The following is an 18580-nucleotide window of genomic DNA, read 5'->3' as shown; positions in this document are numbered from 1 at the left end:
TTTTTAATTGCAAGTGAAAACTCTTGCAGTGACCCCAACCAGATCCTCTCTCAACACCCTGCCCTCTGAAAGAGCTGGTGGCCCCTAAATCGAAGGCTCAGCGACCCTGACCTACAGCACAGAGGTACAGAAACCTAGGATGGGAGAACTGCGTCCTCCCAGGGACAGAGAACACAGCTCCCAAGTGACACACTCACAGGCTCAAGTCCTGCATGCTCCGGAGATGAAAAATATCCAAAGGAGAGCGCTACCAAGGAGCTTATTCACAGCTTATCAATGTGCCACGTGAACGACGTATCCAAGGGCATGATTTCCAGCTGTGGCATGCACTGGTGCGGTTGCACCAGTTCCCCTCTCTGCAAGTCAGAAATGCCCCAAACACGGCCAAGAGCCCGTCACTCTCAGCTCCGCAGACCCACCTGGTAGTACTTGATGGCTTTGGTCAGCGGCTCCACATTGACCGTCTCATCCAGCTGGTCCTTGTGCAGCAGCTCGATCAGGAAGTCCAGCGAGCGCTCGTGGACGCTCATCTCGGGGTACAGCATCCCCACCTTCTTATACACCTCCACGCTGCACTTGTTCAGGGCCCTGGTAAGGGAAGGCAGGCACAGTCGGCTTGGCTGGGACAGGCACACGCTCCAGGCAGCATCAATACAGAGCTTTGCTTCTCGGTGCCAATCTCAGACCCCTGGAATGCCTCCGGACCACCACCTGGACCCCCTTAGCTAGAGAGTGGTTAACAAAGGTCAAAACATCTATAGAAAACCAGGGCGTGAGATAGGCTGCCTGGGAGCTACAGGAAAGGGAGCCCCAGAACAGAAAAGCTCAAGTCTCTAAGCCAGAAGCCAGTGCTGGAGGCAGGAGGAGACCCTACAAGTTTATCAACTGTGCTGGTGCAGGAGCAAAGGGATCTTTCAGTGCCCTGTTTCACACTGAGCCATTTTCCTGGGAGCAAGGCAAGCAAGCCTCAAGGCAAGTACCCTCCCCAGCCACAGCCGTTTTGATGCGAAAAGGTATTTCCCAGTCTCCAAGGAAAGCCCTGGCTCCGTGGTGCTGCCAGGGCCCTGCCTAGTGACGGGCTCACACTGATCAAGAGTTCAGGCTGACACCCCGTGAAACCTTCCGCACAGGACTAAGCCCTGGGCACTCGTGGAAGAGGGCCCTGTGCTGCAGGGGAGAGCCTGCTCTTGGGGACTGAAGCCCAGAGCCAACCCCAGATGCAATCAAGCTCAGCAAGAGACTGTGATGCATCTCCTGGCAGGACAAATGGAAAAATGAGTGCAGCAAGGCTACTTCTGGCCTCAAGACACAGTCACAGCTGAAGAATGTGCAATACGTGCTAGAGCATTGGATCCCTTCACGTTTCTTGGGAGGAAAACAAAGAGGAAGTTACAAGAGAAGTGAATACCCCCATCACAAGGCAACAAATGGGATCCCTCAGCCTTCTTCCCCCCAGCTGCCAAAATATCTTTAATCCCAGAGGGACCAGGCCCTGCTGCGAGGCTGCAGAGGTTGTCTGTGCTTCCAGACAGTGAAGCGGGTGGGAATCAAGGGTGAGGAGAAGGGCTGGGTACTCACTGTTCATATTTGTGCAGCGTAGCCTGCAGGAGGCTCAGGGAATAGACCAGCCCTGCAGCAAAGCTCAGCTGCTCTCCTGCAGCGCCCCTGAGGCCAGTGCGCTCTGCGCAGTTTTCATTCAGATCAAACTTCTCCTGAGCCTGTTTGCTGATCAGCTCAGCCTGTTGGGGAAGAGGGCAAACCTTCAGAGTCTTCCTACGCTTGCTCTGATCTGTTCTGCTTAGCCACAGACCAGCCAAACACACACACCCCCAATACCCCCAAAAAAGCAAGCTTTCCTGGGAAAGATTTCTGCAGGCCAGAAGGGGACCGAGCAGGACAGCAGGGCGCCAACTCCCTAGTCAGTGCTGCAAGACACCAAGGCTCACACGCCTGCCCTGCCCAAATTGGCAGCCTTGACCCACCAGTACCACAACTGAGTGCTCCAACCACTGACCTACCACCACCTCCGGGCAGGGACTCCTTCTTCCTCTTCCTCCCTCCTCCCAGACAATTTTGAAAGTTCTCAAACTAGTAAACATTCAAAATCCCAAATTCAAATGGGACAGAAAGAAAAGATATATATCCCACAGAGCTGTGGCACAGCCACTGTCTCCCAGACAGCCCAAGTGGCATCAGCCCAGCTCAGGAGATAGCTCCAGCTCCAAGCTTCGAGGGAAGAATTAACACAGGCTCTTGACAAGGCCTAACTCCCTGAGGCAGGCGGGAGCCGAGGCACCCATCCCACCTTGCAGATGAGCCGAGGGATGAGAAGCAGCACCAGGATACAGTCATGGTCCCCGCCGTGGCGCAGGAAGCTGTCAGGCATGAAGGAGGTGAGGAGGGAGACGTGCCGGTTGGCCTGCTGCACCTCCATCTGGCGCAGCTCCATCTCGATGGCCTGCAGGAGACACACGGTCAAGGCAGCCCGATCGGTCCCCTCCCCAGACCAGCGCATGCCAGCCCGTATTTTAAAAAGTCAGAACCTCTTTCCTCTTGGGACACAGCTAACACCTTATTCCCTGGCTGTCACAGAAAACGTTTCTCATCACGAACAACCAGCGCTCTGCGGATGTGCGCAGGGACCAGTCTGGAGCTCTGGTCTAACCCCATGTACAGAGTACACCATGTATCTGTGCTCACAAGCATTCTTTCTTTCCAGCCAGCGTTCACAGTGTGACAAAAACAATGCTTACATTGTCCGCTCCGAGCACGCTCCTTCACAAGAAAACATCCCTTTTTGCACAGCAGGATTTGAACTTTGATGTTTCTCTTGGGAGAGAGAAACATCCTGACGGTCGCTTGTTTCCATGCCTGGCACAAGCACCACAGGCCAACTCTGAAAGCCAGGGCCAGCCCCACACCAGGCAGGGAGTACCCACCCCTAGACTGGCACCCACACACCGGTGCCATGCCTCGGTGCCAGTGCTTCAGGAGCCTCACACATGGGAGGGAACGAATGCACCCCGTCCAGGTCACACGCCTGGCGCGCAGCTCTCGTGCTGGCCCTACCTTAGCATGGGCTTTCGTCTCCGCAAATTTAATCTTGAAGTCAAACATCTCGGGAGGAGGCTGCTGCTGTTTCTCGGCAGATGCTTCTTGCTGACTCATGAGTTCTCGGTTCACGTCCTGAGCACAGAAAGAAGCTGCGGTGAGACATACAGAAAACCAGCACGGAGGACATCTGTGACCCCACACCCACTGCGGTACCTCCACACCTAACCTCCAAATGCCCCCTTGCTCGCGGAGGGGCTGGGGGGGAGCACCGGGGTCTCATTGTGCAACATGCACAATGACGGATGCAAGTAAGGAAGAGGAATACAAGTGCTTTCCAAAGGTTTGGCTGACCGCACGCTGTATTAAAGCCAAGGAATCCACACAGACTCATTACCCATCTCCTTTTGCTGCCAGCAAAGCCCAGGAGAAATAAGCCCAGTGCTGGAACAACCCCACGCTATTCTGTCTCTGCCAGGATTCGGCTTCCAAGCCTGGAGCACAGGCAGCACAGCACGGCAAACGGCTGAAACAGCCATGTGTTCAGAAGTATTTTACAGTGCTGACTTCAGCAGGGGCTCTGCCAGCGAGCCCCATCTGGATACAGGCAGAAGGACAGGCAGGGCTGTCAGAGGTCACGAGAAGCACATGCAGGGCTGGCACTGCTGGAGGTCCCCAGGAAAGCTCAAACCGGAACCCGCTCTCCAAGCACCAGCCACCTGCGTTCTGCCCATCTCCCACGAGAACAGGAGGCAGCGTGCCGTCCCTGCCTACCTCCCCTGGGAATGCTCTTGCCTACACTTGCTCGGTCTCCTCATCACCAAGGTGGGCTCCCAGAGGAGCACAGCTCCAGCAAGAACTGCCCCGCTGCTGTGAGGGGGACAGCAAAGGGCCGCACCTGAAGGTGTGCAGTCAGCTCTCTGTATTTTTTGATGGTCTGCTGGTAGTCGGCCACGGTCTCCTGCGCAGCTTCCACACGCTTCTCTGCCTCACGGACCCGCGCTGTCGCCATATCCAGCTGCTCCCGTAACTCCAGCTCTGTCTCCCGGGCATTTTCCTGCAGCTCGTCGTTCATCTCGTTCATGGCTTCCTGGCAAGGAGGAGGCAGCATGGGACACAGTTACACCAAGCTGAGCAAGCGAGGGCAGTTGGGCATTTTCAGAACAGAGGGGCACCTCGGGGTGTAAGGGGCATATTGTGCACCGTTCGGAAGCGGCACCCAGTGCAATGCCTGTAGAGAGGTTCCCCAGTCCCCTCTGGCACTGCTGGACCAGCCCCTCACATCAGCCCAGCCCCACACCAGGAAGAGGGGCAAGCCCTTCAGTACCAGCCCTTCCTGCAGAGGAGTCCATCTTACCAGGTCCCCAACAGTCTCACGCAGCTCCCGGACCTTCTCCTCCAGGTCTAAGTTTCTCTCTGTCAGAGTCTCCACCATCTCTTCAGCACCCAAAGCAGCATCCACCTGCAAGCACGCACCACATCACACTCCAACCTGGAGCTCAAGACGCTGCAGCAAGCAGCTCAAAAGTCCTTTTATACCACCACGGGATCACCCTTTTAAGATGTGGGATGTGGCTGATAAATTCGTCTCCCCATCCCGGGGTGAGGGTTTGTCAAATAGTGCATAAGCTCCCTCCTGATAGCAGAGAACAGCATCCCTCACGTGAGCAAACAACTCAAACCAGAACAGCTAGCAGCCCCAGAAGGAAGGGGTACATGAAAAGACAGGCTTGGCTTTGGCTCCTTGAGTTGTTACTGTCTCCTTAGCCGCAGCATCAGGGCACAAGTTTGAACCGTTTCAGGTCAGCATAAATGATGCTGACCTTCAGGTTGAGTCTTTGCAGATTTGCGACAGTGCTTTCCAAGCTCTCTGCCTCCCCTGAGGACCTAAGCGAGTGGTTATACGCTTACAGTATTAAAGGAGGAATGGGCATTTCAGCCTCTTTGCATTAAGATGCATCATCTCTGCCAACAGCCCACCTTCTACATAACTCAGGCTAACGCTCAGAGCACGTGAGGCCAGCATCTCTCCAGCAGTTCAGAGGAATTGCACAGGCTGCTCCGCTCTGAATATAGATCCTTCCTGGGGGCTTCCTCATGGCTGGCCCACACCTGCACCAATGTCTCAGCCTGGCCAGGAACAAGCCTCATGGCAGATGTGATGGCTCAGCACCGAGCAAGCAGCAAACACAGACCAGCCCTGGGAAGCAGGACGTACCATCCATGTCCTATGTTCAAGAGCCACCCGATGGCCAAGCACAGTCCAACACAGTTCCACTGCTGGAACAGGGTTTGCTTTTGCACATGGGCCCAGAAGTATTAGTCCCTGCAGGTGTATCACCGAGTGTGGCTCTCCAAGAGCAACTGACAAAATGCTCTGTGCCAGGAGGTGGCCCAAGCTTGCCTGACAGCAGACGGTCAATGCCCCAGACAGCCCCAAACCTCCCCTTCCCACGTATCCTTCCCGCAATGGACTCACCTGCTCCTTTAGCTCATCAACCGTTTTCTCTGCCTGCTTCACCTCCTCCTGAAGCTTCTCCCTCTGCTGACGCAGAGACTCCAGTTCTGTGTTCTTCTTCTCCATTTGCTTCTGAAGCTTCACGTGCTCCTGCTTCTCTGATGCAGACAGGTCCCGCATCCTTTCAGAGAGCAACCAGACCCATCACAAGCCCAGCAGAGGCCCAGGTAACAGAGCAAGAGAAGCTGTTCCCTTCCCAGACACTGCTCTCGGTGGGCACCAGCACAGTCCAGACCCCTTGCCCTTACTGGCCCTGACTGCCCATCAGCAGCACAAGCAGAGCTCCTTTGGAGGCTCCAGCAGCCCCTCCCTGGTGGGGACCTGAGCAGCGTTCCTACAGAACAGCTCATTAACAGCAAGCGGTAGGGGTGAATCGGTGCCTGAGATGCCACCTTCCTTTGAAAGAATGAGAGCGATAGGGGATGGAGAGAACAGAAGAGGAGAATGTAGAAAAACTGACAACAGAGAGCACAAGTGAGACAGACAAGAAAGAACAGCTGTAAATGGGACAGGCTAAAGCACAGAAAGGAAGAACCCAGTGAGCAAAGAAAAATAAGTCACATTCGCAGCCTTTCACAATGTAAAAGAGAAGGTCAGCAGCAGAAAAAAGACAAAGCACAGGCAAGGAAAGGCGTTTTGTCACAAACGGAGAACAGAGCTTTGCTTATGTGTATATTGAAGCCCCTGTGTGAACAGCTCTGCTAACAGCCCCAAAGTGGCTCTGCCCAGGGAGTGCAAGTGCTGGGAGCCCCTCTTATTTGGACCTTCTTTATACCTCCCACCCAAAACACGCACTGATTTGGAAGTCCTTGCAAGGCACTTTCTTGTGTTTCCTATCAGGAGGGGATGCTTCCACCTCCTCTACCTGTTCCTGGCCTACTTTAAGCACAGGCTGTTCTCTGCACCAAAGGCAACGCAGCACCCTGAGCGCACTGAACCACAGCCACTGAACCCACCTCCTCATGGCAGGAGTGAGGTGGGACAGTGAGGAGCGGTGTGGTTACCAGAGGGATCCCATCTGAACTCTTCGCTGCAGCACATGTGGCTTCCAGAAAGAAAAGCCCCAAGCCCTGGCAGATGGGCTTGCCCAGGGAAAGGCAACAGCCAGGTCCCAGTGCTGAGCAGGCTCAAGAAACCTGAAGCAGAACCTGAGCAGGAGGCATCTGCAAGAACTGTCCTGTCCAGGCTGCTTGAATAAACCTGCAGCTGTGCTGCAGAAGCAGAGCACTGCATACACAGAGAAACGAAATACAGAAGCTTTCTGAAGTGGCTTCATTTTCTTCAGATCTACATTGGTCTCCAGTGATAAGAGATTCTGCCTTTTCTGTTGCATGCTTACAGGAGCACAAGAGCTCAGAAACAACCCAAGACCAGCTAAGCAAGTGTTACATCAGCTGCTCTGGAAAATAAGTATTTGGATCAGTGCTCTGACACAAACTCTTATTAGACCAAGACAGCATGGGCGCTCATAGGAAGGAACTTCCTCATCAGCATTCCAGCCTTTGGGGACCAATAGTGTTCTCCTACCTTACAAGAGCTTCCTTGAGTCTTGCGTTTTGCTCTTCCAGCTGTTTGACTTGGTAACTGGATGCTGCTCCATCCGAGCCTGCAGTACAAAGGAAGCATTATTCTGCTTGTGCAGAAATAGCAGCTGCGAAACAGATCCAGTTCTCTCAACACTAAGTGACATTACCAACACCAGTAAGAGTCACACCAAGGGGAAACACATCAGTTCCTCTCCTGCAGCAGGGCAAAACTGAAACATGGTGCATAACACTGGTGCTCGTAGGCCGAGAAACTCCCCTGGTGCCACCAAAGCCAGTCAGTGCAGATGAAGAACCACTGTACCAACCTGCAGACTGCACCAGGGCAGCTGCTGGGCTATGGCAGAGCAAGGCATCACTGGATACCGTGAGCAGTCTCAGCTCTCAACCCTCCCAGCCCTCATAATTCAGCAAAAGTAAACTCAAATCAAAGACCTTGCTCATCTCAGTAATTTCCACATCTCCCTGCAGACTAGTCTTGTCCTCCCAACATTTTTCCCGGTCCCTCGACATGCCTACCTTTCTGTCACATCCCTCAGCCTGCCTGCCTCATCATCTGCTGCTTCTACAGCAGGTTTCATTTTTTTCAGGTGAATTCCAATACTACAAGTGTTTAACGGCTGGCTCATTTCCTGCTGTGTGTAATTTTTAAAGCTCACCTTGAATAGCAAGAGCTAAAAGGCCCCAGGGGAACCAAAACAAGGCTAATGCACTGGTTTTGAAGCTCATCTCAGTGCAAAGCTGAGAGGTTGGATCAGTGAGCAACAAAAGCGGTTGTGTTACCTCCCACATAAAGCCTGTCCCAGTCAAACATCTTTTGGGGTAGCATGCACTGTCCCCAGGGAAAATGACAAGCATTAAAACTAAGTCTGAGCTTCTCTAAGCCCAGGACTGGAACACTTGTCCCCAGACTCGAGAGCGCAGCAGCTCCATCTCTGCCTTCTCAGTGAGGCCAGGACCCAAGTTAAGACAAAGCTGAGCTGCTGCCTGCTGCTGACCTGCCCATGCGTGGTGGTCCTACCTGTGCCTGCCGAGCAGGGCTGGGGACGCAGCAGAAAGCCCCAACGGCTGTCGGAGGAAATCACAGAGGCAAAAGCCGCAGCCCCACCGCAAATGGCAGAGAGGAGCCACCACTGCTCCGAAGCAGTCAAGCATTCTGGTCTCCAGTGAGGAACTCCCCTGTGCAGGGGGACCCAGGCTGAGACCACTTGAAAGCTGACCCCTTCCCACCTTTCTCTTCGATCTCGTGCTTCAGGATCTCCAGGTCCATTGTGAGATATTCCACCTTCTCTTTCAGGGAGTCCACCTCCTGTTGCAGGGACTCTGCTCGCTCTTCTGCCATCTCCTTGTCTAGGGTTGCCATTTCAATCGCATCGGCGGTGTCTGCCATCTCCTCCATGTAGCGCTCCTTGGCTTCCAAGGCATCTTTGGCTTCCTGCGGTCAAGCACATATGGGTGAGAAGAGCCTGGAATCCCAAGGCCGATGATGGAGAGACCCCTCTCACAAACAACAAGCCTCAGACAATTATGTCTCTCATGGTTCTCTCACAGGAGGACACAGTTCAGTTAACAACAGCTTATCTGGGCTAAGAGGGGAAGGTCCACTGCCAGTGATCCAGGGTGCCCATCTCCCCTCTCCTGAGGCCTCTCCCCTGCTTCACATCATCTCCTATCCACCAAAGCGCCCGGCAGAAAAACGATCTGCAGGTGAGGAGTGACAGATATGAAGACAGAAAATATTTAGGCTTGTACTGGAGCAGACAATCAAATAAATCACTGGGGACACAAACCAAAAATCCACCCCAGAAAACCAGGGCAGAGAGAAGCAAAAGCTCCTTTGCCTGCAGTCTGCCTGGGAGCACCAGGCACGGATGCGAAGAGCAGGTAACCTGTACTGGGGGAGAAGGGAAAGAGGGAAATCACCAACCTGCAGCAGACATTTCAAATGACACCCCAAGGCAGGGCTCAGCGAGAGCAGAGCGGCCACAGGAGAAATGTTCGCGATAACGAGCAACACTAAGACTCATTAGCTCCAAAGCCCTGTGGCTTTCGCTGGCAGGGACTCATACCAAACAGCCCTGCAGGGCAAGAGCTCAAAATGTATTAGTTTAGCTAAAGGGAGATGAGTTTTAACAAATTAAAGTCTACATTAGAAAGTCACGATCAGGACCTCCCCAGGAAGCCACCGGAGAGAGGAACCCACTCCAGAGCAGGCCAGGAAAGACATGGTGTACGGGGAAGGGAGCATCCACTTACACCCCTGTCACTGGAGCAGGGAAGAGCACGCCCAGCACTCAGAATCACAGAATGGTAGGGCTGGAAGGGACCTCCGGAGATCATCTAGTCCAACCACCTGCCAGAGCGGGGTCACCTAGAGCAGGTTGCACAGGAACGTATCCAGGCAGGTTTTGAACGTTTCCAGAGACGGAGACTCCACCACCTCTCTGGGCAACCTGTTCCAGTGCTCTGCCACCCTCAAAGTAAATAAGTTCCTCCTCATGTTGAGATGGAACTTCCTATGTTCAAGTTTGTGCCCATTGCCTCTTGTCCTGTCGCTGGGCACCACCACTCAAAGCAGCTGAGGTGGGCCAGGACCTCTGCAGATCATCTACCCCAACCCCTGCTCAAGCAGGAGCAGCTGAGCTGGCTCCCCCAGGACTCTGTCCGGTCTGGTCGTGTCTCATACATCCCCAGGAATGGAGACCCCAAACCTCTCTGAGCAGCCTGCTCCGGTGTTTGATCACCTTCACAGGAAAAAGTTTTGGTTTTTTTCTTATGTTTAAACTTAATCTCCAGTGCCCCTTTCTTCTTGCACTCTCAGTGGGCACCACAGAGAAGAGTCTGTCTCCGTCTTCCTTATCAGGTATTTATTTATTATATATATCTTTTATCAGGTATTTATTTATTATACAAGTTGAGATAGAATAATGTAATCATAAAATCGCCTAGGTTGGAAGGGACCTTTCAGAGATGTGCAACGTGCTCCTTAACTATCACACTCTTCATCCCCATCTATTAAAGGAAACCACCTCTAATGTCAACTTATCTTACCCTGCACCAGACTGAAACTCGCACTGATGGAGGAATCAACTCTTGGGTAGATCAGATGTTTCTGCCTCAAAGGCCAGGCCATGGGGCAGGCAGGCAGGCAGCAAAAAGCAAAGCAAATCTGGGACACACATCATCTCTGGTACCTTTGCAGGACTGTGCAAAGTCCGTCCAAAGGCTCCGTCTGCTCTGACATCTAGTGTGGTTAGAGAGTGAAGCTGTGATTTCAGCTTTAGGACAAGCTGCATGTGCTACTGCCGTGATGGACCAGACGCAGTCGGCACCCACGCTCACATGCCGCATTAAACATGCGGCGTACTCTCTGACTGTATCTGGGATTTGCACTGGCAGCTCATCACCTAAATCAATATTTACATTGGAGAGAACAGCGATATGTGAGGTCAGAGGCCACTTTAGGACCTGGCACGTATTCAGAAGACAGGAGTCAGGACAGCAGGCAGTTTAATGCTAGCTGGCATTTCATAAAAACACACACACACACTTTCAGCAATTGAATTAGCCCTGGAATCACGTCTCCCTGTGCAAGCCCCAGTACTGGAGCTGCTCAGCTCCTCAGGGATACTCACCTTTTTGGCCTCCTTTAAACGTTTCTGGAGATCAGCCTGTTGTTCTTGCATTTTGCTCTTCCATTCTTGCACCTGCTCCAGCTGGATCTTGTACTTCTCGAGCTCTTTAAGCTTTGCTTTGTCTTCATTTCGCTTTATCTTCAGAGTCTCCAATTTCTCCTCCAGGTCCCTGACTTGAGAACGCAAATTTTCCTCCTCCTACAACATCAAAACAAGAATTACCAAAAGGAGCAACAACATCCTTTGGGGAGAGCTCCAGATACAATAATTTAGCCCACACAGAACGTGACCCATCAGCAGCTAGCCTGCATTTTGGCATCGCTGCTGGGGCAGTTTTAAAAGAATGCATCACTCTACATTTGCAGCTGCAGAGTCCGTCCGTCACTTTAATCTGTTGATTTTTACTACACATACAACGTGTGATAAATATTCCTTGACAGGCTGACAAAACCCTTTTTGACTGGCAAAAGGTCCTGAGCACCTTGCTTTTGACTTCAATGGGATCTATGGACGGCTAAATCCTTTAAAAAACAAAAACAAAAAACCCCACCACCACTAATGTGTCCAAGTTCACCCTTCGGTAAGTCTTCTGCTCCTACTGGAAGCAGAGCAATGGCATGCAAGAAACGCATTTTCATAAACAGAACCAGATCTTAGAGAAAGGTTCTATCAAAACAACGTGCACGATGGTACAGACTTCTAGCAGCCAGTGGGTTTAGTTATTAGCGCGTAGTTCAGAAACATGCCCACACACACACACACGTGTAGGGTACACCTCAAACTGTGCATTCATGTTGTAAGTTCACTGCGCTCTGTGAGAGCTGCTCCTCTTTCATCCTCTCCCAACAATCACCCTACAGAGCACAGCAGATGTTTGTATAGGGGCGGGCGTCGTGTCTCCCCCATGCTCCCTACCTGGGGTCCGGTGCACGTTGTAACCCACGGTGTGTCAGACCCGCTGCACCTCTACAAGGGCGAGACGGGTACCAGCCTAAAACCTGGGAATCCTCCTGCCTCGGCAGACCGAATCCTAAAACAGTCTTTGCTGTGCACCCCAGATCGCTGGCATGGGCACCCCAAGACCCTCTCCAAGGCTTTTTTTAGCCCGTTTCCCACCCAGAGGCAGGTGCCTCTGGCCGTTCCTGCAGCGCCGCTGGCTGACCAGCACCCCTCTGAACTCACCCCCTTCTGCTCCACCTGCATTTGGGCTGCGTTAGTTGGGCTTCAGAGTGAAACCAGCTTTGCCGGCAGTAAAAGATACAGCTTAAGGAGGATACTAACACCAGCACGCACTGGTCCAGGGAAGGCTGCACAGTGACACAGTGCTGCAGCTGGGTCCTGCAGCGTTATCTTGAGACCAAAGCCAACGGCGGCGGCAGTGAAAGCTGGCACACGGAAAAGGGACACAGGCTTGAGATTTCCAACAAGATGCAAACGCAGCCTCCTCAGGGGTCACAACCTCCCCCCCTTGGCTATAAGGGTTCCCTTTCCCAAGCCTCTTACGTTCCAATAGGAAAGGCACACCTGACTCACCTTAAAACACAGGCAAGGTTGGCACTATGTTTCTAAACGGCTATGCTGTAACTGCAGAACTGCCCACACGGGCAGGGAAACACCACTCGAGCAGCACAAAGTCATACAGGTATTGCACAGCCACACGTGAGCTGTTACTGGAGAGTGAGTTAGGTCACGGCAAAACCCCCAGCTCCCCATTAACGGAGCTGACAGGGCGATTTCTACATGCACGCTCATCAAACCAGAGCCTCGGGGCAGCGGTCACCTGGCCTTCATGGAGACACTGAGGTGCTGCTGAGCTGTTCTGGAGACAGAGAATACCTTCAGTTACACTGGCCTTTCTTGAACACAAACCATACATCTAAAGTACACTCATGCTTTACAGAATTGGTGAATAACTGAGGTTGGGAGACGTGAGTGGAGGTCTCTGCTCCGCCTCCCTGCCCACAGCTGTGCTGAGTAGATCAGGGGCCTCATCCAGTCAAGCTCTGGCTGTCTCCAAGGATGAGGTCCCTCAGCCCCTCTAGACCCATCCTGGTGTTTGACCAGCCTCACCCTGAGAGCTCTTCCACAACAACAGCCGGAACATCCTGGTGCTGCCACTCGTGCCTGTCGCCCCGTTCCTTGTCACCGCACACCTTTGAGGAAAGCCCAGTGTCTGTGCCGTTTAAATATGTGTCGGTGCTGTACAGCAGATCCCAGGCTCCCGCCAGTACCTGGACTTTACAGTCCCACTTTCCCTCGCTTGCAGCCTGCGCAGCTGCCACGAGAGCCCTTGCAAAGAGCAGAGCAGCCACCTGAACCCAGGGCAATTCAGTCTGTAAGTGGCATAGCCCGGACAGCCACCCCCAGAGATGCCCCTGTGCTCTTCAGCAGCACCTGCTCGATCCCACAGCAGCGGACACGTAATCCTCCAGTGAATTCCCACTAGGGAAAACTGATCCTGTATTCACTAGTTCTTTTTTGGCCAGATCAGCTCCCACAGCCAGGGAAACGCTGATGCCAGCAGAGCGGTACCTGGGCACATGGCTGCGAGCAAGGGCAGGAGAAGGGGACACGACTCCCTTCTTCTGGCAGTAGGACTCATGACTCCAGCTTAAAATCACAAAGCCGGGTGACATGAAGGAACAGATTTTGGAAAAAGTCCTACGTGATATCAAACAGCATAGGAAAACCACACAGATTTCTCCTCTGCTGTTCACTCAATCCTGGACATACATATGCCACCAATACTATGAGGAGAACAGTTTTTGGCTCCATTACATTAACCCGTTACCAGAGTCCTCCTGGGCAATGCGGGGGAGTGAGGACATCCCTTCTTCCCACCAAGCAATGGCTTTTACAGCCTTTCCCTCAATACACAACCTCAGAGTGAGCTCTTTGTCCTCTCATGCTATTAATTCTTTGCCCTCATGCCCCAAATCTTTCACAAGCTCTAATTTTAACTAATTAATACAAAGCAGGACGGAAGTAATGAAAAACTATTTTAAAGGTCAAAAATGGAATAACTATGCTGATATAATTATTAGAAACACCCAAGTTTGGGAAATACTGGACCTCTCTGAAGGCAGGTACATTCCTAAAGTGCATCCACTGCTGGTCCCTCTGCTCCAGTCCATCCGACGCCAGTGGGTGGAGCTGGGCAGTTTCCAGATCACCGGCAGGTTCAAGCTCTGACTCAGAGCCTCGACCCCCAGCATGTTTGCCTGTCAAACTGATCTGATGCCACGCTATCCCATGGGGACCCGGGAAGGGAGAACATGCATTGGGAACCGAGTTAAGCTATGGCACTCTTCTCTTTGGAAGTGTCTTTCCAGCTTTGGTGTGTCGGCCTCTGCATTTGTCCTCGGCCAGTTCCCCACCAAGCCATGCACACTCCTCTCCGTCCCCTGGCCATCCGGCTGCTCTGTTCCTCCTGCAGACCTTGGTGCCTAAACCCAGCACAGCATTACAGGCGGTCACACAAGCCCTGTGCAATGACCACCACCTGGACCCATCAGAGGGACGCTCTTCTTTTCCTCATCCTCCTCCTCCCAGTACTGGTGGCAGGTTTTCTCTCCTCCTACCCTTAGGAGCTACCACCCTCCACACCAGCAGAGCCCACAGCTTACCTTGGCCACAGCTTACCTTTGTGGGTGAGGGAACCGGAGGTGCCACTGGAGAGGTCAGGGAGGGAGTTGGAATAACTGGGGCCACCAGTGGCGTCTGAGCAGGCGTGCTGGGCTCGCTGCTGCTCATCTCCCCGCCAGAGGCAGAGGCTGAGCCCGAGGGCCCAGCTGTGCCACTGGATGCCGCAGAATTGGGGGTCCGGGTGGGCTGCAAAACAACACGGTCGGGGAGAAAGTTAGATGCGCATGTTTCAAGGGAGATGATGCTTCCACAACCGGTCCATCTCCCTGGACTCTTCAACGCCCCTTCGGCTCTGGTTTTCTTTCCCCAGGGTGGTTTCTCCAGGTCAGCCACTGTCTCCCAGTGGTTGTGCATTTCCAGCACAGATGAGACCCAGAGCACAGGGACAGCAGGGACATCAACAGCAAAACAGCTCTGGCTAGATGGAGCCCATCCACAGCCTCGCTGTACCCAGACCTGCAGCGTGCCGAGGACCAGCACTACTGCAGAGACCCCTGGCAGTGTGAACACTGTGATCTTACGCTGCTCCAGGAGGAGTCGGGTTCAACCAAAATTCACAGATGTTGAAGGGAAAGGTAAAGTTTTACTACACCACTGACACAGTTAAAAAAACAAAACAGATCTTTTTCTGAGCACAGAAGTCCTGCTTCAGGCCAGAGCCAGGAGGAGTCCATCTCCTCCCTCCTGCAGTAGCAGGGACAGTAAAAGATTGCCTCTCCCTACAAACCGTGTTGCATTTACTTCCTCGCCCTACCACAGACCCATGTCCTTGCTCTTCATGGCCAGGCCAGCTCACACCCCGAGGTCCCAGGACACGAGGGCAGACCCTGCCTTGCAAGTGAGCATGTCGGAGGGGATCAGAGCGGGGACTAACAAGGGTCCTCGGCAGTGTTTGCAGGGTAGAAACATACACTCAGAGGTTTTGGTGTTCCAGCTCCAGAGGGTGAGGCACCAAAACTTCAAAGCACACCGAGACAGGAGCAGGGAAGGTTTTGCCCCTGTCCATCCTCCACATCTGGAAACATGACAGGACACATCTGTTCAGCATTTTACAGGAGCCTGAGTCGGGTGCTGCTGTGCCTGCATGCCCACACACGTGTGCCAGTGCCACCAGCAGCTTCTTGGTGACGCACTGCAGCCGGTGTCTCAGTCTGCACCCTCTGCCTGCAACTGCACCAGCTCGGGGGACAAAGCACCAAATTTTAGGATAACAGAAGGATAAAATGAAAGAGTAGCAAGAGTTCACCAGAGTCCACAGAAAACCAGTGGAACTTGGAGGAACCAGAGCAGCAGAGTGAGGTTTCATCGTGCTAACTAGGCTGTTAATTGCTGGCTGGGGATCCAGCAGTGAGGCTGGCCATCTAACTCAGGTGACAGGACCAAGGGAAGCTGATGTCCGAAGGAAAGCACCAGGTCCATCAGAAACTTCTGTTGTTCTCCTCATGGACCTGTTATTTCTGGAGCACTTATCTCTGTGCCATCTAACACTGCGTACGTTAATTTCCTAACTTTATTTTACTCCTCAAGATTGACTTGACTCCTGACTCGGTGCGAGCCCCAGCCTGGGAACAGTCTCCATGGCACCATGCAATGCAAGCACTATCTCCAATAAACACACTACTCAAAACAAGGACGTTGTTCTTGTTACTGCTGCTTTAGGGATTAAAAACGTGTGGAGACAGAGCAGCATCACCAGAGACATAGCCGGTATGGTTCCACTGCTCATCACACCTGAAGAGCTAGAAACTTTGGAGACCCATGACTTGGCCTTGGCAGTCAGGGTAGGTCCAAGGGACATACTTTCTTCCAGAAAGGGCCAAAATGCAGCATGGCATCTCCTAGAGCCCTCTGCACAGCTACTGGACAACCTTCACTAACAGTTCCTATTGAAAATCCATCCCCAGCAACCCCTGAAGGTCCAAGCTGTCAGACAAAGCAGCGTGCCAGCTGACTTTATTTGATGTGGACACATTTGTGAGCCCAACCGAAATAGGATGCAATGGCTTGAGAGGGGCTCTCAATGCTGCAGAGTGCCAGAGCAGCTGGGCAACACGGGCAACAGCTCTGATCTCAACATGCATGCAGGGGTGTCTTCATACCCCATCTAATTCCTGCCCAGCACAGATGTGAGGCCAAAGAAGGAGGAGGAGGTCACGTAGGACATTCACTCACAGGTCCCCTCCAGCACAAGTTGCAGAGAACAAGAACAAGGACATCATTCAAACGTGATCTGCTGAGAGGTCTCCAGGACTTACCCTGGTAAATGGTAAGGTCCCAGCTGGGATGGAAATTGGCTTAAAATCCACACCAGCACACAAAAGCTGCTTACCTTGAGCTCACTTCTCTGCCTCACTGCAAATGCATCGCATGGACTCACAGCAAAATCCCCGCTGTGTCTCAAGGGTTGCGGGGGGAGACATTTTAGAGGAAATTTAAACCTACAGAAGGAGTGGTGGACTCTCCTCCTCACGTTGTGTTCATATACTTCTGTCACACAATTTTCCCCCCGCCATGAGGTCCTACCTCAGCCTGGGCTCTGGCCCTACACTGCCAAAAGGACAGTTAACAAGATATTTTTTGGAGGGGAAAGCTAGATGCCTGGCAGCCAGGATCCCAGTTGCCCTGAGACTGAATGAATCCGTCGCTGCCCTGGTTTGAGTTTCTTGTACATGCCAGTGAAAATACAGGGCTCCCTGCAGTGTACCCCTTCATAGACGAGGAAAAAAAAATAATTCACCAGTTACAAATCATAACTTGGCTATTATAGAGTTCTTTCAGGACTTATCTCCTTTGTTTGCTCTCCTCTAACCATGTGCCCCTTTGCAAGGCAAGTCCTGCTGGCTCGGGGCAGACCTCAAAACGTGAGCAATTCCCTGAGCTGGAATCGATACAGCCCTGGCTGGCAACTCTTGGCTCTCACCTCTCTCCTCCAACAGACACCCTCAAGATCCCACTGGAAAGTTCCCCACGTAAGCTGGGAAACAGCAGTCAGTGAGAAGAAAGTAGGAACATTAACAGGGACACCAAGCAGTGTGCTCTGCCAGACAGCCAGACTGGGCATTTCTACACCGCTTTGATGCTCCACTCGGTCAGACGAGCTCTGGCTAAGAGCACAACTTTTCTGTAGACGTTTTGCCCAGGCAGGTCGTCCCCAGCCATTTAGACACGCTCCAGAGGAGCACGTCAGTCGCTCCCGTGAGCTCCTCCAGGCTCTGTACGACGAGGCGGAAGGAGAAGAGAAAAGGCACGTTGGGGTTAGCGCTCACCGAGTTCACGTTTAACGCACGGGGGACGGTCAGTGCCCCCCCGACTGCAGCTGCTCACCTTGGGCCGCCGGGCGGTGGTCTGGAGGGACACGGGAGCGGAAGGCAGAGGAGGAGAGACATTCATACAGGGACAGACAGGAGCAGAGATACAGACCGCAGCAGCGCAGCAGCAGATGCAGCAGAGAACAAGGTAAAGGAAACAAAAGACATCAGGGCAATTAGTGTGCATGGCATCAGGTGTACGAGCTCATTAACCCACGCTCCCCGGGCAGCTCCAGGCAGAACCCTGCTTAGCACAGCTCCCACAGAAACAGAGCCCGGCGGCAGCTCAGCCTCCCGGTCAGATGCTCTCGCCTAGACCACAGATCGCTCATCCAGCTCCAGCCCCACGTCTCCCCCTTTAGCAAAGGTGCAGGCCCACAGAGCTGGGGAGAAGGTCACTGCCTGGACCCGAACCCCAACTCCGGGGGTTCCGAACACCCCGGGGGCAGATGCACCTTTAAATTCTGAGATCTTTAGCTTCAAAAGCAAAATCTGGGCTGCCCTGGGCCAGCCTGGAAACTGCTGCCACCTTACTGCAGAGCTGCGCAGGGTTCACCAGGTTCTACCGCCAAGGAGTGGATTTAGCTCAACACTCCTTTCCGAGAGGTCACTTGAGTACGAGATTGAAGGGCTTTTATTTTTAATTTTTTTTCCCCCCTCCCCTCACCCCTTTGGTTTTCTGAAGGGACCAGAGCATCACCAAACCATCTGACCACAGAGATGCTGGAGCCCCCGGGCTCTGTTGCTCTTTAGTCATAAAACTCGCAGGGTTAACATGGAGCTCCTGCTCAAACACTCCCGTATTTTCTTTTCATTCCTGGAAATAAACGGATCCATCGACTTGAAGGCAGGACCCTCTGCACCCCCAGATACACCCAC

At 53.0% G+C, this 18580-nt stretch overlaps 1 protein-coding gene across 8 annotated transcripts in view; it reads right to left on the bottom strand.

The window, feature by feature from the left end:
- DCTN1 (dynactin subunit 1) overlaps positions 1 to 18580 on the bottom strand; it is a 72289-nt gene that overhangs the window by 10807 nt on the left and 42902 nt on the right. For 3 of the 8 annotated variants that reach the window (XM_063336398.1, XM_063336400.1, XM_063336404.1), the window contains 12 exons: positions 17718 to 17738; positions 14391 to 14579; positions 10749 to 10946; positions 8344 to 8548; positions 7097 to 7175; positions 5531 to 5690; positions 4409 to 4513; positions 3950 to 4141; positions 3070 to 3186; positions 2306 to 2458; positions 1579 to 1739; positions 420 to 588 (listed from right to left, as the gene is read on the bottom strand). In XM_063336398.1, coding sequence (XP_063192468.1) covers positions 420 to 588; positions 1579 to 1739; positions 2306 to 2458; positions 3070 to 3186; positions 3950 to 4141; positions 4409 to 4513; positions 5531 to 5690; positions 7097 to 7175; positions 8344 to 8548; positions 10749 to 10946; positions 14391 to 14579; positions 17718 to 17738 — 1749 coding nt within the window. Of the gene's footprint in view, positions 1 to 419; positions 589 to 1578; positions 1740 to 2305; positions 2459 to 3069; positions 3187 to 3949; positions 4142 to 4408; positions 4514 to 5530; positions 5691 to 7096; positions 7176 to 8343; positions 8549 to 10748; positions 10947 to 12528; positions 12568 to 14390; positions 14580 to 17717; positions 17739 to 18580 lie in introns of all 8 variants that reach the window. The other 5 variants (XM_063336397.1, XM_063336399.1, XM_063336402.1 and 2 more) reach the window with 3 other exon arrangements.

This window comes from Chroicocephalus ridibundus, chromosome 5 (genome assembly GCF_963924245.1).
Source record: "Chroicocephalus ridibundus chromosome 5, bChrRid1.1, whole genome shotgun sequence".
Classification (NCBI taxonomy): domain Eukaryota; kingdom Metazoa; phylum Chordata; class Aves; order Charadriiformes; family Laridae; genus Chroicocephalus; species Chroicocephalus ridibundus.
Note: the sequence above shows the minus strand (reverse complement) of the source record. Positions and strands in the feature narration are given on the sequence as shown.